Source organism: Mytilus trossulus, chromosome 3, assembly GCF_036588685.1.
Source record: "Mytilus trossulus isolate FHL-02 chromosome 3, PNRI_Mtr1.1.1.hap1, whole genome shotgun sequence".
Classification (NCBI taxonomy): Eukaryota; Metazoa; Mollusca; class Bivalvia; order Mytilida; family Mytilidae; genus Mytilus; species Mytilus trossulus.
Genome location: NC_086375.1, coordinates 93,379,011 through 93,402,084, shown reverse-complemented (window position 1 = coordinate 93,402,084; position 23,074 = coordinate 93,379,011). Strand labels below are relative to the sequence as shown.

General features: G+C 30.0%; 1 protein-coding gene across 1 annotated transcript in view; it reads right to left on the bottom strand.

Moving 5' to 3' along the window:
- Positions 1-6,239: 6,239 nt before the first annotated feature.
- LOC134711160 (receptor for retinol uptake stra6-like) overlaps positions 6,240-23,074 on the bottom strand; it is a 31,817-nt gene continuing 14,982 nt past the window's right edge. Inside the window, exons 10-19 of the mRNA XM_063571606.1 lie at positions 16,288-16,459; positions 15,762-15,837; positions 15,024-15,102; positions 13,891-13,939; positions 12,771-12,885; positions 10,338-10,439; positions 9,453-9,616; positions 8,299-8,427; positions 7,413-7,603; positions 6,240-6,275 (exon numbers count right to left, since the gene is read on the bottom strand). Of these exons, the coding sequence (XP_063427676.1) occupies positions 6,240-6,275; positions 7,413-7,603; positions 8,299-8,427; positions 9,453-9,616; positions 10,338-10,439; positions 12,771-12,885; positions 13,891-13,939; positions 15,024-15,102; positions 15,762-15,837; positions 16,288-16,459 (1,113 nt within the window). The remainder of the gene's footprint in view (positions 6,276-7,412; positions 7,604-8,298; positions 8,428-9,452; positions 9,617-10,337; positions 10,440-12,770; positions 12,886-13,890; positions 13,940-15,023; positions 15,103-15,761; positions 15,838-16,287; positions 16,460-23,074) is intronic.

Below are 23,074 nucleotides of genomic sequence, written 5' to 3'. Positions count from 1 at the left end.
TTTAGTCATTAGCATTACTCACTAGTTCTAGCTCACAGTGTTTATTAAACAAATATATTTCAAAATCATTAGTGATCATTAGTCTATTTTTATATTGAGAAAAACACATTTCTAAAAGAAAGTTATACTTAATTGTAATCAGGGATTTTACAAAATCCCTAGCCCTATTTTCAGTGATTTTGTAAAATCACTAACAATTTCAGAGATTTTACAAAACCACTGAAACTGTTAGTGAATTTACAAAATCACTAAATAGTCCAGTGATTTTACAAAATCCCTGGTTTTACAAATTCCCTGTAACATATCTACCTTAGATATAATTATATATAAGTTTATTAGATATTGACTTACCTCAAATGTTCAAGATAACGGGAAATGGTATCGTTTAAAACGAAACTAATGATGTGAAATTCAGTTTCAATTAAGTTTCCAATAGGAAAGGAAATTTAACCATTATTCATAAATACTTATTAGTTATTAGAAATAGGGACAGATATTATACTTTAAATCAATCTAAACTGTTAATGCGGATTAAATATTTGTTATTCATAATACATAATGACTAAAACATGCTAGTGAAATATAATGTTCTAGTTTTTGATCTTAAGTTCATGATCAATTAAAGTTTAGTTACACAATGTTTGTATATATCAAACAATAACAAATTTGGTTGACACATTCTACAATACCTACTGTTATCCTGATGATATGTTTTAGATAAATTTTCTAAATTCAGTACTGAAATTAATCCATTTAAAACTTATTTTTAATAAATCTGACATAAACAATATTTTTTTTTTTTTTAACAACATAATAATATTTATTCATCTAATCTTGCTTGTTACAAGTTTCACCAAGAGTCCAAGCTTCTCTTGATTTACCCTGTTACACTCCACTGATGATCCAGGGAAATAAACAGCTGATCAAACTTATTAAGTTATAAAAAATAATACAAAGTTGTATAGTTGTCTTATGCAGAGATTTATCAATGCTAAAAATTCTTTCTAATTGACAATAATATTGGACATCTTGATTTATATGCATCTATTCTTTTATTAAATTCATTTCCAAAAATGCTAAAGACATCAACAGTTTTTGTTCTCTGCTCGGATACATAGTATGACTTATATATAGAAAAACTTAATAAACAATAGTTAATGTAGTTGTTCTTTTCTAGATTTCGACATATTAATGGCAAAATGGAAACTTCATACTAATGATTACGGCAAAAAAGACGGTTTGTCATTCCTTCTTGTTAAGGAAATCCTTTTTTTTTTAACTTTTAGACGGCGATATTCATTTGGTTCCCTCATACTGTGTTAATATAACCCAACTCGTTCGTTATGCCCTTGTGTGAAGTTGTGTCATATATTTCAACGAACGTATAATCAATGCATCACTGTCAGGGATTTCGATACCATAAATTATTGAAAACATTTACTAAATTCTTTCATAGATACAAAGATTTGGTTCGTAAACTTGGCAGTACCTACAGCAAACTTATTAAATTGGGTATTTTTAATTCTAAATTGATCGGAAATGTGTTTTTGCTAAAATCGCTGGAAAAACTATGTTATCTGTGTAAATTCATCTAACCAAGGATTTGTACACTGACTATACAAATCCTTGATCGAACCTTTAAACACAATTATTTTGAGTTTGGATTTTCCTTTTTGAATTTTCCTCGGAGTTCGGTATTTCTGTGTTTTTTTTTTTTTATAACATATTATCTTTGAATAGTGTTTACATTGGCACAGATATCATGAAATTATAACATAACTTAATTTGTAATTTTTTTGAATTTTTTATTTTGGATGATAAAAAACCGACCGAATACATATCAACTTTTATTTTGTTTCTAGCGATTGCTTTATCTATGGTATATGACAGTCACCTGATATAAATTGATTATAACTTAAGGTTAAAGAATCAGAAACAGAATCATTTATTATAGTGCCACATACCAATATAACAGAATGAATACATAATGCATAATATGCAATTAAACAATTATTAAACTTTACAATTAAAATATTGGTACCCATCCAAATTAGTGACTTATGAGACACTTTAAAAAATATCACGTTATAAACCATTAAAACTTATGCACTAAAAATATCATAACTTACGTTACCTTCCCCGAAAAAAATTGCATCATTGAATTGACATAACGAAAACATTTGTTCTGTAAACCAAGTTAATTAAAAATCTTACAATAATCACCAGATTTATCATTTAATCATAATGTCTTAAATATGCAGAAAAATCGCACACTAACAAACAATAAGTTTTACCCCCAACACAATTAATTCTCTGAACAATATATATGAATATACAAATTCGCTTATTTTAAGGTTTATTCGGCTTGGTGTAACTACCCATTTCAGCTGCCATTGGTAAACACCACTTCTAAGATTTGACAAAATCCCTCAGAATGAGTGAATGCTGCCTATTGCGAACTAGATTTACATAAGAAATACATTCTTATCAGGGCCTTTTAAAGCTGACTATGCGGTATGGGCCTTGCTCATTGTTGAAGGCCGTACGGTGACCTATTGTTGTTAATGTTTGTGTCATTTTGGTCTTTGTGTGGGTAGTTGTCTCATTGGCAATTATACCACATCTTCTTTTTTATATTAAATATTTATATACTTCCTATAAAAAACATAGTTTATTACCATTACATTCATTAATGTCAATAAACAATTTTTCATCCCACCCATTTGATCTAATTAATGGAATTTGGAATTGATTTCTTGCATCTTATGTTTAATGGAAAAAAAGTATCAGTAATAAAAAAACCCAACATTTTCAATATTTTAAACTTATGCTTTCTTTATTCAGTTTTTATCCCATGACCTAGAACAATCCTTACTCCACACATGGACCTTATATATAAGTTTCGTATCGTAAATTTTGCTCACTTTAAAATACGGACGAAAAGTTTCTGAATGTCTGCTGATTACGTACATACAAATCTCATGTCACCCCGAATAGCTACATTTGACGTATTTTAAACACTTGAGGTTGAAAGCTGATCATCAGTAAACCCAACCAATAACTGAAGGTTAACGATGGTCCTCAATATCTGCGGTTGAATGGTGATTCTTAGAAAAATCACATAAAATTAAGGATGCAAGCTGGTTATTTGAAAAATCAATATATAACTGAGGTTGAATACTAGTCCTTAGAAAATTGTTGTTCGAACTACGATCGTATTATGAGTCTACTGCGATTGAACCACGATTCCACTACGTTGTCCGTACGCTCTTCGTGCATAACTATATCTTGACTTTTTATATGTTGATATTAGTTCCCTTTAGAAAACCATGCCACTAAAAGTATAAAAAAACACTTGTAGTTGTGCTAAAAGTTTAGGTTCTTAAAGAATTAGCGTCAACTATGCATCTTATGTTCAAAAACTCATTTGACTCTGTGCAATCTCCTATAGACTGGAAACATGCCAACATTGCTCCAGTTTTTAAAAGGGGGAGACAATCATGAATAAAGGTGACAGTTGTATACACGTGTTCAAAAGCAATGAATCGATTTAGAAAAAAAAAACAAATCTGAGTTACAAACCAAAACCGAGGGAAACACATTAACTATAAGAGGAAACAAAGGAACAAAAAGAACAACGAAGTGCAACAAAAACAAACGCCAACAAACACTGCAACGAACTATTTGATAACAACTGTCATATTCCTGACTTGGTACAATACATTTCAAGAAGAAAATGGTGGATTGAACCTGGTTTAATGGCATGCTTAGTTTTAATCATTAAAAAGCTGTTGATCATCTTTTTTGTCACTACTGAGAAATGAAAATTTAAATTTAGTCATTAGAAATTTAAAGAGAGAATTTAGTGGAAGTTTATCAAGAACAATTACGTGTTTTGAAATTACTTATAAGTCCCTAATACCTCAGACCAGGTAGTCATATATCGTAAGTGACCACCTATGGAACCGGTCAAGCTGTAGTTGACGTCATTTCCATCAATTCAGGCAACACCATTTGCAACAGATTATAACGGCTACAACGTCATTTTTTTTTTTTACCAAGTCGTTGATTGTCATGGCAGGTAGATTTACATCAGCAACGTGTCTCGTATGCATAAATGCCAGATTATCCCCTTTAGTATTGTTTATAATGATTTCAGTGTAACTATATTACTGCAAAAAAAAAACCCAGACTGATATTGGTGGAAATGGGAAAATCAGATAGTGAAAAAATTGACTCTCGGCTGGTCGTGAACCTGCAAGATCATTTAGACTTTGCACGTACTTACAATGATCTTTCAACGACTTCCAATGTTTTTTTCATAATTTATGAGGTCGTAGTGGCATCGTGGTTGAAGTGTGATATACTTCAATGAGACTGATTTTAAAAGGGACACTACTAAGGAAGAAAGAACAGAAGTAAGTAGTATTCTTTAACTTTGATTTCTGCTATATAGATACGAACCTAACACATCGCAACTGAGATAAAGGATACCGCAGATTCAGTTAAGTTTGCCTTATATCTTGAATAACATCTAGAAATTGACAATGCGGGTTAGCTGAAAACAAAACATTTTGACAAAAGAGATGATTTCAGCTTCCCATTTGTGAACTTTCTTTTTCTATGTAGCAACATTCCAGCAGCACATGCATACGTAGTACACATCTCCCAGTTGATACGATATTCTAGGGCTTGTATTATGCATATCATGATTTCCGTGATAGAGGGTTGCTGCATACAAGAAAGCTTTAAAACTAAGAGTTTCAAGTGGTGAAATATGATTCATCCATTCGTATGTTTTACGGACCCCATCACAAGTTGGTTTATTGTTAAAAAAATATCTGTTTTACGTGACTTACCGAATAAGACTTACATGTTGTCATTTTAATGTTATATTGACATAAAAGCAGAATGTTTTGCATGCCACAACACCAGGTTCAACTTACCATTTTGTTTCTTAAAATGTCCTGTACCAAGTTAGGAAAGTGGCTAGTGTTATATTATAGTGTAAGCGTGTGTTACATTTTAATGTTGTGTTTCTGTTGTGTCGTGGCTCTCCTCTTTTGTAACCCGGATTTGTTTTTTTCTCAATCGATTTATGAATTTCGAACAGTGTTATACTATTGTTGTCTTTATCTATTACCAGGACTGTAATAACATGAGCATTATGAACAACTCCACTAGTTGAGCAGGATATACATAACCGTCCGGAGCACCTGAGATCACTCCAAGTTTTCGATGGGATTCGTGTTGCTCAGTCTTTAGTTTTCTATGTTTTATTTTGTGTACATACTATTGTTTGTCTATTTGTCTTTTTTCTGTTTTAGCCAAAGCGATGTCTGTTTATTTTCGACATATAAGTTTGCGTGTCAATCTGGTATCTTTCGCCCCTCTTTTTATAATGTCAGTTTCAGAAATTGTTTGCATGTATCAGTTTGACTTTGTACTAAGCACGATTCATCACTCCCTAAGTAAATATACGTGTGTCTACATTGACCATTCTTTTGTATGAAACAAAGCGATATTCAAAACGGAAATTCCGTAGTCAAATAGCAAAATCAAAAGTTCAAACACATCGAACGAATGGATAACAACTGTCAAATTCCTGACTTGGTACAGGCATTTGCTTGGTTTTAAAATCTAGCTAAACATCTCACTGGTATGACAGTCGCATTGAATTTCATTATATTGACAACGATGTGCGAACAAAACAAACACACACAATAGGTAAAAACGCCATCGTAATTATTCGTTATTTCCAAAGTTCAGTCGTGTAACTATTTGTTATCCAAAGTTAAGTCGTGTAATTTTTCATTATCCAAAGTTCAGTCATGTAATTTTTCGTTTCTCCATGCTTCAGTCTTGTAATGTTTTGATAATTAGATGTTCGGTCATGCACTTTTCTATTTTAATGTTAAGCTATGTAATTATTCGGTATTTCAATGTTCATCCGTGTGATCATTCGTTATTCCAATGTCCATACGTGTAGTTTTTCGGTATTCCAATCCTGTGATTTATCGTTTTCAACGACAGTTCGATTTTTTTCGCGCCTTATGAAGTTATGATACTTTTACAACTTTTCTTTTCACTTATCTGGGACTATTAAACTAACTTTAGTATAATAGTCCCAGCATTGATATACAATTTTTTTTTTATTTTAATATGTTCACTAAATATTATATAAGTTTCAGTAAAAAGGCTGCTGATAGAAATGCATTTGTGATTTATTTTGTCTGGGTTCAAACTTTCATTTGCACATCTTTTTCTGGAATTGTCTGAAAGTAAAGTAAATAAAATAGATTAATGTCAATATGTTCAACACGTACTTCGACGAATATTTTAAAAGTTCAGTTAGTGACATAAAAATACATTCTATTTGGCGACATCTTTTCAATTGAGTTTTTCGGAAATTGTTAAACATATAACCCATTATTTTGTATTTACATTGTGTCATAGATAAGTGTATTTGTTCAGCATATGTTCACTTGTGTTAACATGTCGTTTGATTGAGTTTAGCCATTTCAATTGATATTTTATAGTTCGTCTTCTTTATATTGTAATGATATACTCTTTTTCAGATAAGGGCGAAGGTTGTTACATAGTTTATAATTATCAAAAATACCAGGATTATAATTTTATACGCCAGACGCGCGTTTCGTCTACATAAGACTCATCAGTGACGCTCAGATCAAAATAGTTAAAAAGCCAAACAAATACAAAGTTAAGAGCATTGAGGACCCAACATTCCAAAAAATTGTGCCAAATACGGTTAAGGTAATCTACTCCTGGGGTAAGAAAATCCTTATTTTTTCGAAAAATTCAAAGTTTTGTAAACAGAAAATTTATAAAAATGACCATATAAGTGATATTTCATGTCAACACCGAAGTGCTGACTACTGGGCTGGTGATACCCTCGGGGACGAAACGTCCACCAGCAGTGCCATCGACCCAGTGGTGTAAATAGTTATCAAAAGTACCAGGATTATAATTTTATACGCCAGACGCGCGTTTCGTCTACATTAGACTCTTTAATGACGCTCAGATCAAAATAGTTAAAACGCCAAACAAAGTTGAAAAGCATTGAGGACCCAAAATTCCAAAAAAATGTGCCAAATACGGCTAAGTTAATCTACTCCTGGGGGAAAGAAAATCCTTAGTTTTTCGAAAAATTCAAATTTTTGTAAACAGAAAATTTAGAAAAATGACCATACAATTGATAAGGGCGAAGGTTGGTACATGATAAAACGTTTAAACCCGCTGCATTTGTTTGCACCTATCCTAAATCAGGAATCTGATGTTCAGTAGTTATCTTTTGTTGATGGGGTTCATAAGTGTTTCTCGTTTTTCATATAGATTTTTTCATTTTTACATTTTCACTATAATTTCAAGACATTTAATACATTAATACATACCACTGACACAGAATGTTTGACTTGAGCTTTCGATGTAACATCATAAGTCTTGCTAGGTTGAAGTTTAGATAGATACTGTTTTCTCATTATGCGTAGTTGTGGATTATAATGCAACATACATGCAAGCTGCCATCTACGGATGGCTAATCTATGAGGGTAACCTTTCATGATGTATTTAACGTCATAAAGTTCTACAATACAAATTTGAAATTTGACAGATAAAACATACTAATTACCCACCCATATAAAACCACATCAAAATCTCCCTCCCCCAATACCCCGATTCCCCCCGAAAAAACCAATAAACATGTTTATTTCATTGATGTACTTGGTGTAATTCCGGTTAGAGTTTATTCACTACCAATTTCCTTGATGTCATACAGTTGCAAATTTCTCTGTTCATTCCTGGATACTATTTGTTCGGGCAGATTTCTCTGTTCAAACCTTGATACTATTTGTTCAAGCATGTTTTTTTCTGTTTGTAACTGGACCCTATTTGTTTGATAAAGGCAACAGTAGTATACCGCTGTTAAAAACTCATAAATCCATGGAAAAAAAATAAAAATCGGGAGAACAAACTAAAACCGAGGGAAACGCATTAAATATAAGAAGAGAACAACGACACAACACTAAAATGTAACGCACACAGAAACGGACTGAGCATTAAACAAAATCACACGAGAATAACAAATATAACATCATATTTGAGCAAGTTTCACTTTTCAAGTCTGGACAATATATTCTAAACTTGTTTCTTTATTCATACCTATACACTATTCGTTTGGGCATATTTGTTTCTGCTCAAATCTGGACACTATTCGTTTTACATACATCAGAACAACTGTATAAACCATGTTATATATGTATATAAATAGTAGAGGCTTACCATTGTCAATGTCCTTGTTATTTTTTGTGTCACTAGCTGTCTTCCTTTTCAAAAGAGACAGAAACGTCAGCACAATTGGATTGAAATGAGCGTTCTCCATATGCATGAATCCAACATAGGCGTCAAATCCTGATAAAAGTGCAGATATCTTTAAAACGACCCAATCCATTCCAATTATCAATCCATTCCAATTATCACAATATAGACGACCCAAATCTTGTGTCGTTATCGTATTTGATATTTACAGTTTCTCACTTTCCATTTAGTTTTAGAAAAATCTCCCATATTAATTTGCAAACAAAATCGTCTTTCAACTGCAGTAACTCCTATAAGGAGTCAATGTCGGATTTATTTATTTTCTTAATTGTTGAGGTGAGGATCATTGATGTGTATAGTTTCTCTTTATCTATTATTGTTTTAAAGATAATCGTCAAACTTTAAAAGTGTTGTCATTTCAGGAAAATAAGAAGTCGTCCTGACAGTTTTAGTCAAAATGGACGATATGTGGATGATTCAAAACATTTCTACTTTGTTATATATTCTTTTTCCTTGATGGTTTACAATTTTCTTTGTTTCCTTGTGTTTTATTTCTATCATTGATTGATATGTGCGATAAAAAAAGAGATCGTCAGACATAATCGTTCAACTAGATACTCCTTAGATGATTATGACTAAGTTTTGTTAAATTCGGCCCAGTAATTTTTTAGGAGATGATTTCTATAAAAGATAATTTACGGCGACATACGACATAAGACAGAGAAAGTGATGTAAGACGTATATGAATCAAACACAAACTCATCAAGTTCACGGTCTAGTACAATACTTCAGCGTCTTCAACTTGTTAAGCTTAAAGTAAAATGTAGTCATGGATTTAACCTAGACTAGATATGCAATCAACACCAAACTTCCTTAACTAAGACAAAATAAAGTAATCAAAAACATAAAGATAAGATAAAAGATAACTGAGAAGGAAAAGGTAAAATATATTGTTAAATGATCAGATTATTATATTTTATAACACACACAGACTATTTTTCATTTTTTTACAATAATTAAACAACTTTGGTTTACATACACGTTTTGTTTGAGACATTTACATATATCAGAAAATAGTTTACAGGGAGAAGATTTAATTCCATATATTATATTTTTACCTGGATCCATAAGTTGGAACCTTCGAGGTAATGTACTATGGTCAAGGCGTCCCAGAAATAATGCACCAATCACAATAGCTTTGATTATCCGAAGGAGACATGATATTACCCCCAAAAAGGTGTTGTAGAAGAAAACAAAATAGGTTAAAAAGAAAAATCCTCGTCTGAAATAGAAGTGAGTTCAAAGTGGTCGTTATTTTTGATTTTTTTAAATAACAAATAAACGCTAAGTCCTTTGCTACTTTTATCAATTTTTTTCGTTAATTGAGCATTAGAAGCCAAAAAAAAAGGCATATTGAATGACACAATTAAATCTGGATAATTATTCAGATACTTAAGAACCAATATTGATGGTATTTGATTGTCTTTCTTGCTATTTAGTGTAACCTACGTTACCATTTACGTTATAAACATGTATTTGCATAATCACATGTGTAGGTTTAATTTTAGTTTGTCTTGTTATATAAACACTTTTTGGAATTTTGGGTCCTCAATGCTCTTCAACTTTGTATTTGTTTGGCTTTTTAACTATTTTGATCTGAGCGTCACTGATGAGTCTTATGTAGACGGAACGCGCGTCTGGCGTTTAAAATTATAATCCTGGTACTTATGATAACTATTGAACTATATTTTCAATTTTTACTCTCAAAACTAAAATGTGTATGCCGTCATACCAATGTAGCATAACATTCAATAATAAAGTATATAAACACAGCCAAAAGAGTTTAAAATAAGATACTCCGTACTATCGCTATTGTAAGCCAATCCTACTCTGTCGAAAGATCAATATCTTTTTAAATAAAGTTGACCTAACTTGTCAAAGTTCCCCCATTGTATGTACATATATATCATCCTTATCCTATAATTATGTACATCATTCATTACCTATTATCTATTGCCAGAAGGTTTCCTCTTTCCTGTAAAAACACAAACTTTGCCAGGAGTATCTGGATCAAGTTTAATGCTAGAGCTGTTATTGGTGCAGGCCTAACAATAAAAATATGATGATATTACAGTGTTAAGTAGGAAGTTTTCTTCTAGATAAATTAAATTAAGGAATTTGGTAGCATATTTTCAGAAGTCGATGTTAAATTCATTTAAAACGTATCGAAGCTGTGGCGAGTAAGAGGTTGACATATGAAACGGACGATTGAAGTTACTTTATTTAGCGAAGACATTCCGATGTTTTAATCTACAGCGCCGTTTTTCGTTGATGTTTACCCAATTCCTTATCTGATAATTTTGTATGTTAGTGATCATTGTAATTATAATACCAGCATGTGTTCTTTTAGATTGCTTTCAATCTCCAAAACAACTCATTCACACGGTATTATCTTTTTGTTTGCCATTTGTTTTGTTGTTTGTTGAAGTCGAGCGTTTATTTTTTTCACGTTCCATGGACGTCCTTTCTTTTCGATATATTTTGAATCTGTTACACCTTTTTATACTGAGATAAATGTTCACCAATTACTGAAATGATGTAGTTTTCAATTCCTATACATATATTGCATCATATGCGGTACTAACTTGTTAGAGAATTGGTTTTCTAACTGACTGGTTTCCAGCACCCTTGATGTACAAGTTGTTGACAAAACATACGCATCGAACGCCTTGTATCTAATTTTATTTTCTACTTTTCATTTTATTTTTTGTATATTTTATAGGCATTGTAGAGGTAAAAGATTTAGTAATCATATTTCTATCTTGTAAGTATACGTTCTGCAAATGTTGAATTTCACATGATCAAGTATATAAAGGGAGGGTTAGGTTATTTTCTATTTATGAGTGTGTCTGTCCCTCTAGTATCTTTCGTCCCTCTTTTCTTAAAAGATATTTTAAACCCGTTACAAATAAAATAACAAAAATACAGAACTCCATGGAAATTCAAAGCAGAATGTCCCTTATCAAATCAGAAGCTCAAATGCGTCAAACAAAGGGGAAACATGATATATTCCTCACTTACGGTTGCTTATAATGACCAACATCCTCTCCATTTTTTTTTTAAATTTGTTGGAAAGTAGTCTCATTGGCAATCATATCATATATCTTCATAATTATTAAGATGCATGGGTAACTGTTCCTGTTTTTAGAGTATCTTTTTCCTGGAATACATCTCTGATAATAGGTATTTGGCTTCCTTTGAGAGAAAAACAAGCGTAGAGACCTTTGTTTTTTTTGTTGTTGTATTTTTGAATTCATCCTAAAAAAATCTACAAAATATGGGGAAAATAAAAATTATCTCACAAGGGTCTGTAGCGGGGTGAGCTCAAAATATAATCAAAGCCAAATGAATTCAGAACCTGTCATAGTTTATCGATTTTTTAGAGTATCATGTTTTAATTAACAATTTTGCTAGTAAGCACAAAATAAAAATGGGGTTTTGAACAAATATATCATCTAAAGGAGGGGTATTTGCAAAAAATACCAGTCGAGAGAATGTTAAATTTCGCGAGCTGTAAGGCGAGGGAAATTCATACTTAATAAAATTGAGAAAAGAAAGTGGGAATGTGTCAAAGCGACAACAACCCGACCATAGAGCGGACAACAGCCGAAGGCCACCAATGGGTCTGCAATGTAGCGAGAGACTCCCACACCCGCAGGCGTCCTTCAGCTGGACCATTAAAGATATGTATACTAGTACAGTGATAATGGATGTCATACCAAACTCCGAATTATCCACAAAAAACTAAAATTAATCAAAACTGGTATATTTCGCAAATACCCCTCAAGAACATGCTATATTTGTTTAATTACACTTAATGTTAACGTTCACAAACGCATTTATGATCGTAAAGATACAAGCGTCCAGTCGGATAGAGTAATTTTTGGTTCTTACCACGACAGAGAGGGTAAAGAAGCATATCCTTTTGGCATATACCAAAGCGGCGTTAAAAATGAATGATATTCATTTGATAACAGTAAATTGGTGAAAAATAAAATGGCTTAAAATTAATCAAAAACCAGGATTCTTACATAAGGTGTAATTAGGATTGTAACACAATGTTGACTGCTGTATTTTGACAGCTTTACCTATTATGTCTGTTAGTTTAGTTCACGTATCGTTGGCAATATAATGGAAATTGATGCGACTGTCATACAAGTGAGAGGTTGAGCTAGCTAAAAAAACAGGTTCAATTCACCATTTTCTACATCAGAAAATGACTGTACCAGGTCAGGCATATGACAGTTTTATCCTTTTTTGTATTTGTTTAAGCCTTTGATTTTGCCATTTGATAAGTGACTTTCCGTTTTGAATTTTCCTCGGAGTTCAGCATTTTTGTGATATTATTTTTTATAGTCATCTTCACACAATCTTACCATAACTGTTTGATAAGAATAGTTATGAAATCTGCAGATCCAACTCTGTATAAAGTAATTATTAAGGCGATGACGTTGAAAATCAGAAAGAATATTGACCACTGTATAAGATATCCTACAATATAAAGCACGAAAGAATATTGACTACAATATAAGATATATTAAACTACATAACACAAGAAAGAATATTGACCATTGCATAAGATATCCTACAAAACAATTCAAAGGGACGAACATATTTAGTTATGGTTACATTTCAATATAAATTATAAACATGTTAGTTAATGTGATACTTTGCACTCAGAGTCTTAGAGAAATATACAGTGGTGAAAAGTTAGGTAATTGTGGAGTTAAATTTGAACCGATTCAGTTCAGTGTTGTAAGCTATCTTTTGTATCATGCTTCATTCATCGTAAAAAAAGACAATATGATGTTTAAGCTTTAACTTTTATGTTGTGTTTTGTGTACTTTTGTTTGTTTATTTGTCTTTGTCTTTTTCTTTTGTTAGCCATGCCGTTGTCAGTTTGTTTTCGATTTGTGAGCTTGTGTCTCCTTCTGGTATCTCTCACCTCTTTTAAGTTGAAATCATGTCTTCGTAAATTCTACAGACGCCATCACCAGTTGGTTGACCGTCGTAACTATAATCCCCTTCTCTTTCATAAATGTTACCCACCGAATAAGACTATTTACCGAATATGATATATTCCAAGCAACACGACGGGGGCCACATTTGGAGCAGGTTCTGCTTATCCTTCCGGATTACATGTAATCACCCCTAGTTTTTTGTGGGGTTCGTGTTGTTTATTCATTCGTTTGCTATGTTGTGTCGTGTGTACTATTGATTGTCTGATTGTCCTTTTCATGTTTAGCCATTATCAGTTTATTTTCGATTTATGAGTTTAACTGTCCCTCTGGTATCTTTCGTCCCTCTTTTTAAGAATGTATAATGGATCAGGCCATATATAACAATGTAATAATACAATTGTTGTCTACTTGGTGTGTGTTCCTTTTCCTCCTTTCTTCGTATTAATTATTCTTTATAAATACTAGTTTTATCAGATCTTTTTTTTTAAATTTTTGCTGTTAAAATTTGAATATATTTTATTTTTGATGTACTAACCCCATAATATATACCCTACTTGATATCCTGTATACCTCATTGTTCCAACCTACAAAACATCCAATGCAAACAACAATTAGGAAATTGAAGTTAATTGATATAAGTTTTATTAATCCGAATGGATGATATTTCATTGTGTAGTATTTTTTTGTATACGTATCCTGTATCTTTAATGGAAAAAAAATATAATCAAAAGGATACCAGGCGAAAAAGTAAATACACATCTACAATAGCTATGCAATAAAAATGACAACTATAATCAATGTTATCTACTGTTGGTCTGAATGATTCTAATGCTTTTCGAAAGATTCGTTTATTATATAGTTTAATAGAGATCAAGCAAGCATAGCTACATCCAAAAAGTATTATTTCAGACCTAAACATACATTTAGTAAGGGTATTAGTACGTAACACATGTGCGAAAAAAATGTTCTTCTGTTAAATTAATCCATTTCTTAATCCAATCAGTTCATGTCTTAATGACAGATTTTGCGCATGCTGTGCGTGTGAATCAACAAAAATATTTTTTAATAGCTATTCCTAATATTTTGTAAATAGTTAACGCCCTGATCAAATTACATTTCACTGGATCAGACGGAAAATGATCTAAGACGTATAAAACCCGTCGTTACATCGTATCAGTATTCGCAATATCTTATAGTCTCTCCCTATACCCCTATTTTTGATATTTTATCTATAATTATGTCTGTTTTTTTGTTTACATATCGTGATGAACATGATGCAATTTTAGGCGTTTGTTACACAAGAGAGAGATTTAGCTAGCTATAAAACCAGGTTTAAACCATTATTTTCTACATTAAGTAAGAGCCTGTTCGAAGTTCGGAATATGACAGTAGTTATCCACTTATTTGATTCGTTTGTGCTTTTGATTTTGCCATTTGCTAAGGGTAATAGCTTTTAGAATTTTCGTCAGAGTTGTGTAATATTGTTATTCACTATTGTTCTAATATACAAGAAGAAGCTTGTGAAATCACGTTACAATTAAGGAAGAGTTGAAACAAATATGTTTAAAATTTTCTCGAGCAGTACTTCAACTAAGAAAATTAAAATAGAAATCCATGCCAATCCCTAGATTTGTATATTTTTAATTTCTAAATATACGTATATTTTACCATTATGCTAGGGTTACTTTTCTCCGATCGTGGAGGTATGTGTATTTGGGAGCCTTTATATAATCCAATAAGATTCTTCCTAAAGAAAACAAAATATTAAGTCAATCAATTCATTAAGGAAAACAGAAAGGGTACCTCAATATCATCGCATAACATTTCTCCGCCACGGATATGTGTAGACTTTAAATCGAATTCTTTACTCTCAAATTTCCTGACTATAGATTCTGATTTAAATAAAAAAGTAGATAATTGATCAACCTCTTGGCCTTGTTAAAAAAAACCCGAATAATTCAATAAATTGCGACACACATCCATTCACGATTTCTAAATATGTTTACAACTCATTTTATAAAGGTATGACTAGTAAACGGTCCTAAACTATTTTATTTATATTCAAATACACAATAATTAAATATATTAGATATCACAAACAGTAGCAGGGTATATACAAAAGTCTTAATGATTTTAAAACAGAAACTTCAAAACATGGGCTGAGATTTTTAGTATTTTGTAACGGATTTTAATTTTTTTTTATAATATTAATAATATTTTGGAAAATTGATATTTTGACGTAAATGTTCATTCCTAGACATAAGTTTTGTTTCAAATTAATGTATATGGTAGCTGATAATTTGAACACAAACATGCAGCACAGAAGAAAAAAAAACACGGTTTTAAACAAACCTGCAAATAAAAAATCATACAGAAAACTGTCACAATCAAAAGTAAAACCTTTACCTGTAAGAAGATATCATGTGGAAGATTATCAAACAAGACAGCATTACTTCAATGACACAGGCGCAAATAAAACATACTGAAAAAAGATAATCATACAAGTCACCATTACTTCAATGATACAGGCGCAATGAAACATACTGAAAAAAAGATAATCAAACAAGACAGCATTACTTCAATGACACAGGCGCAAATACAACATACTGAAAAACATTAAAATAAAAGCAGTTAAAGTCAGCAAATAACTGCTTTGAAGATTATTCCAATAATAATTGAATTTGTTGTTTAATAGAAATAAGTTGTAAACTACTGATAACTTACAATCGAATTCCCTTAATCATATTTGATTTTTTTTTATAGATAAACAAATTCTGTAGCAAAATAAGATAATTAAAACTTCAAAACTTCGCTCGTTTTTGTTTTACAAATATACACTACATATAGCAAAAAAATTAAATAAACCATGAACTGCGCTAAGGTATGAAAAATATTATTACTAAGTTTTATTTAAAAATTAAAATTGACGTACTTTTCATAGAGTCAACAGAATAGTATATAATATACAGGAGATTTCTTGCTGATTCTATATCTGGCGTGTCATAAATACTCGGGTACCATCCTATATACTCCATAATGGCTGCTATGTACAACAACAAATAATCAAACAGGGGAACCAGAAAAAAGAGAAACTCTGCAGATATCTACAATGAATGTGTATTGTTCAGTATAGGGATATCTTCAATGAATGTGTATTGTTCAGTATAGGGATATCTTCAATGAATGTGTATTGTTCAGTATAGGGATATCTACAATGAATGTGTATTGTTCAGTATAGGGATATCTTCAATGAATGTGTATTGTTCAGTATAGGGATATCTACAATGAATGTGTATTGTTCAGTATAGGGATATCTTCAATGAATGTGTATTGTTCAGTATAGGGATATCTACAATGAATGTGTATTGTTCAGTATAGGGATATCTTCAAAGATATGTATTATACAGTTTAATGTGTATTGTTCAGTATAGGGAAATCTTCAATACATATGTATTATACAGTTTAATGTGTATTGTTCAGTATAGGGAAATCTTCAATACATATGTATTATACAGTTTAATGTGTATTGTTCAGTATAGGGAAATCTTCAATACATATGTATTATACAGTTTAATGTGTATTGTTCAGTATAGGGAAATCTTCAATACATATGTATTATACAGTTTAATGTGTATTGTTCAGTATAGGGAAATCTTCAATACATGTGTATTATACAGTTTAATGTGTATTGTTCAGTATAGGGAAATCTTCAATAAATATGTATTATACAGTTTAATGTGTATTGTTCAGTATAGGGAAATCTTCAATACATATGTATTATACAGTTTAATGTGTATTGTTCAGTATAGGGAAATCTTCAATACATATGTATTATACAGTTTAATGTGTATTGTTCAGTATAGGGATATCTTCAAAGATATGTATTATACAGTTTAATGTGTATTGTTCAGTATAGGGAAATCTTCAATACATATGTATTATACAGTTTAATGTGTATTGTTCAGTATAGGGAAATCTTCAATACATATGTATTATACAGTTTAATGTGTATTGTTCAGTATAGGGAAATCTTCAATACATATGTATTATACAGTTTAATGTGTATTGTTCAGTATAGGGAAATCTTCAATAAATATGTATTATACAGTTTAATGTGTATTGTTCAGTATAGGGAAATCTTCAATAAATATGTATTATACAGTTTAATGTGTATTGTTCAGTATAGGGAAATCTACAATGAATGTGTATTGTTCAGTATAGGGATATCTTCAATAAATATGTATTATACAGTTTAATGTGTATTGTTCAGTATAGGGAAATCTTCAATACATATGTATTATACAGTTTAATGTGTATTGTTCAGTATAGGGAAATCTTCAATACATATGTATTATACAGTTTAATGTGTATTGTTCAGTATAGGGAAATCTTCAATACATATGTATTATACAGTTTAATGTGTATTGTTCAGTATAGGGAAATCTTCAATACATATGTATTATACAGTTTAATGTGTATTGTTCAGTATAGGGAAATCTTCAATACATATGTATTATACAGTTTAATGTGTATTGTTCAGTATAGGGAAATCTTCAATAAATATGTATTATACAGTTTAATGTGTATTGTTCAGTATAGGGAAATCTACAATGAATGTGTATTGTTCAGTATAGGGATATCTTCAATAAATATGTATTATACAGTTTAATGTGTATTGTTCAGTATAGGGAAATCTTCAATACATATGTATTATACAGTTTAATGTGTATTGTTCAGTATAGGGATATCTTCAATACATATGTATTATACAGTTTAATGTGTATTGTTCAGTATAGGGAAATCTTCAATACATATGTATTATACAGTTTAATGTGTATTGTTCAGTATAGGGAAATCTTCAATACATATGTATTATACAGTTTAATGTGTATTGTTCAGTATAGGGAAATCTTCAATACATATGTATTATACAGTTTAATGTGTATTGTTCAGTATAGGGAAATCTTCAATACATATGTATTATACAGTTTAATGTGTATTGTTCAGTATAGGGAAATCTTCAATACATATGTATTATACAGTTTAATGTGTATTGTTCAGTATAGGGAAATCTTCAATACATATGTATTATACAGTTTAATGTGTATTGTTCAGTATAGGGAAATCTTCAATAAATATGTATTATACAGTTTAATGTGTATTGTTCAGTATAGGGAAATCTTCAATACATATGTATTATACAGTTTAATGTGTATTGTTCAGTATAGGGAAATCTTCAATACATATGTATTATACAGTTTAATGTGTATTGTTCAGTATAGGGAAATCTTCAATACATATGTATTATACAGTTTAATGTGTATTGTTCAGTATAGGGAAATCTTCAATAAATATGTATTATACAGTTTAATGTGTATTGTTCAGTATAGGGAAATCTTCAATACATATGTATTATACAGTTTAATGTGTATTGTTCAGTATAGGGAAATCTTCAATAAATATGTATTATACAGTTTAATGTGTATTGTTCAGTATAGGGAAATCTACAATGAATGTGTATTGTTCAGAATAGGGATATCTTCAATAAATATGTATTATACAGTTTAATGTGTATTGTTCAGTATAGGGAAATCTTCAATACATATGTATTATACAGTTTAATGTGTATTGTTCAGTATAGGGAAATCTTCAATAAATATGTATTATACAGTTTAATGTGTATTGTTCAGTATAGGGAAATCTTCAATACATGTGTATTATACAGTTTAATGTGTATTGTTCAGTATAGGGATATCTACAATGAATGTGTATTGTTCAGTATAGGGATATCTTCAATGAATGTGTATTGTTCAGTATAGGGATATCTACAATGAATGTGTATTGTTCAGTATAGGGATATCTTCAAAGATATGTATTATACAGTTTAATGTGTATTGTTCAGTATAGGGAAATCTTCAATAAATATGTATTATACAGTTTAATGTGTATTGTTCAGTATAGGGAAATCTTCAATACATATGTATTATACAGTTTAATGTGTATTGTTCAGTATAGGGAAATCTTCAATAAATATGTATTATACAGTTTAATGTGTATTGTTCAGTATAGGGAAATCTTCAATACATATGTATTATACAGTTTAATGTGTATTGTTCAGTATAGGGAAATCTTCAATACATATGTATTATACAGTTTAATGTGTATTGTTCAGTATAGGGAAATCTTCAATACATATGTATTATACAGTTTAATGTGTATTGTTCAGTATAGGGAAATCTTCAATACATATGTATTATACAGTTTAATGTGTATTGTTCAGTATAGGGAAATCTTCAATACATATGTATTATACAGTTTAATGTGTATTGTTCAGTATAGGGAAATCTTCAATACATATGTATTATACAGTTTAATGTGTATTGTTCAGTATAGGGAAATCTTCAATACATGTGTATTATACAGTTTAATGTGTATTGTTCAGTATAGGGAAATCTTCAATACATATGTATTATACAGTTTAATGTGTATTGTTCAGTATAGGGAAATCTTCAATACATATGTATTATACAGTTTAATGTGTATTGTTCAGTATAGGGAAATCTTCAATACATATGTATTATACAGTTTAATGTGTATTGTTCAGTATAGGGAAATCTTCAATACATATGTATTATACAGTTTAATGTGTATTGTTCAGTATAGGGAAATCTTCAATACATATGTATTATACAGTTTAATGTGTATTGTTCAGTATAGGGAAATCTTCAATACATATGTATTATACAGTTTAATGTGTATTGTTCAGTATAGGGAAATCTTCAATAAATATGTATTATACAGTTTAATGTGTATTGTTCAGTATAGGGAAATCTTCAATAAATATGTATTATACAGTTTAATGTGTATTGTTCAGTATAGGGAAATCTTCAATAAATATGTATTATACAGTTTAATGTGTATTGTTCAGTATAGGGAAATCTTCAATACATATGTATTATACAGTTTAATGTGTATTGTTCAGTATAGGGAAATCTTCAATAAATATGTATTATACAGTTTAATGTGTATTGTTCAGTATAGGGAAATCTTCAATACATATGTATTATACAGTTTAATGTGTATTGTTCAGTATAGGGATATCTACAATGAATGTGTATTGTTCAGTATAGGGATATCTTCAATGAATGTGTATTGTTCAGTATAGGGATATCTACAATGAATGTGTATTGTTCAGTATAGGGATATCTTCAAAGATATGTATTATACAGTTTAATGTGTATTGTTCAGTATAGGGAAATCTTCAATAAATATGTATTATACAGTTTAATGTGTATTGTTCAGTATAGGGAAATCTTCAATACATATGTATTATACAGTTTAATGTGTATTGTTCAGTATAGGGATATCTACAATGAATGTGTATTGTTCAGTATAGGGATATCTTCAATGAATGTGTATTGTTCAGTATAGGGATATCTACAATGAATGTGTATTGTTCAGTATAGGGATATCTTCAAAGATATGTATTATACAGTTTAATGTGTATTGTTCAGTATAGGGAAATCTTCAATAAATATGTATTATACAGTTTAATGTGTATTGTTCAGTATAGGGAAATCTTCAATACATATGTATTATACAGTTTAATGTGTATTGTTCAGTATAGGGAAATCTTCAATACATATGTATTATACAGTTTAATGTGTATTGTTCAGTATAGGGAAATCTTCAATACATATGTATTATACAGTTTAATGTGTATTGTTCAGTATAGGGAAATCTTCAATAAATATGTATTATACAGTTTAATGTGTATTGTTCAGTATAGGGAAATCTTCAATACATATGTATTATACAGTTTAATGTGTATTGTTCAGTATAGGGATATCTACAATGAATGTGTATTGTTCAGTATAGGGATATCTTCAATGAATGTGTATTGTTCAGTATAGGGATATCTACAATGAATGTGTATTGTTCAGTATAGGGATATCTTCAAAGATATGTATTATACAGTTTAATGTGTATTGTTCAGTATAGGGAAATCTTCAATAAATATGTATTATACAGTTTAATGTGTATTGTTCAGTATAGGGAAATCTTCAATACATATGTATTATACAGTTTAATGTGTATTGTTCAGTATAGGGAAATCTTCAATACATATGTATTATACAGTTTAATGTGTATTGTTCAGTATAGGGAAATCTTCAATACATATGTATTATACAGTTTAATGTGTATTGTTCAGTATAGGGAAATCTTCAATACATGTGTATTATACAGTTTAATGTGTATTGTTCAGTATAGGGAAATCTTCAATACATATGTATTATACAGTTTAATGTGTATTGTTCAGTATAGGGAAATCTACAATGAATGTGTATTGTTCAGAATAGGGATATCTTCAATAAATATGTATTATACAGTTTAATGTGTATTGTTCAGTATAGGGAAATCTTCAATACATATGTATTATACAGTTTAATGTGTATTGTTCAGTATAGGGAAATCTTCAATACATGTGTATTATACAGTTTAATGTGTATTGTTCAGTATAGGGAAATCTTCAATACATATGTATTATACAGTTTAATGTGTATTGTTCAGTATAGGGAAATCTTCAATACATATGTATTATACAGTTTAATGTGTATTGTTCAGTATAGGGAAATCTTCAATACATATGTATTATACAGTTTAATGTGTATTGTTCAGTATAGGGAAATCTTCAATACATATGTATTATACAGTTTAATGTGTATTGTTCAGTATAGGGAAATCTTCAATACATATGTATTATACAGTTTAATGTGTATTGTTCAGTATAGGGAAATCTTCAATACATATGTATTATACAGTTGAATGTGTATTGTTCAGTATAGGGAAATCTTCAATAAATATGTATTATACAGTTTAATGTGTATTGTTCAGTATAGGGAAATCTTCAATACATATGTATTATACAGTTTAATGTGTATTGTTCAGTATAGGGAAATCTTCAATACATATGTATTATACAGTTTAATGTGTATTGTTCAGTATAGGGAAATCTTCAATACATATGTATTATACAGTTTAATGTGTATTGTTCAGTATAGGGAAATCTTCAATACATATGTATTATACAGTTTAATGTGTATTGTTCAGTATAGGGATATCTTCAAAGATATGTATTATACAGTTTAATGTGTATTGTTCAGTATAGGGAAATCTTCAATACATATGTATTATACAGTTTAATGTGTATTGTTCAGTATAGGGAAATCTTCAATACATATGTATTATACAGTTTAATGTGTATTGTTCAGTATAGGGAAATCTACAATACATATGTATTATACAGTTTAATGTGTATTGTTCAGTATAGGGAAATCTTCAATACATATGTATTATACAGTTTAATGTGTATTGTTCAGTATAGGGAAATCTTCAATACATATGTATTATACAGTTTAATGTGTATTGTTCAGTATAGGGAAATCTACAATACATATGTATTATACAGTTTAATGTGTATTGTTCAGTATAGGGATATCTTCAAAGATATGTATTATACAGTTTAATGTGTATTGTTCAGTATAGGGAAATCTTCAATACATATGTATTATACAGTTTAATGTGTATTGTTCAGTATAGGGAAATCTTCAATAAATATGTATTATACAGTTTAATGTGTATTGTTCAGTATAGGGAAATCTTCAATACATATGTATTATACAGTTTAATGTGTATTGTTCAGTATAGGGAAATCTTCA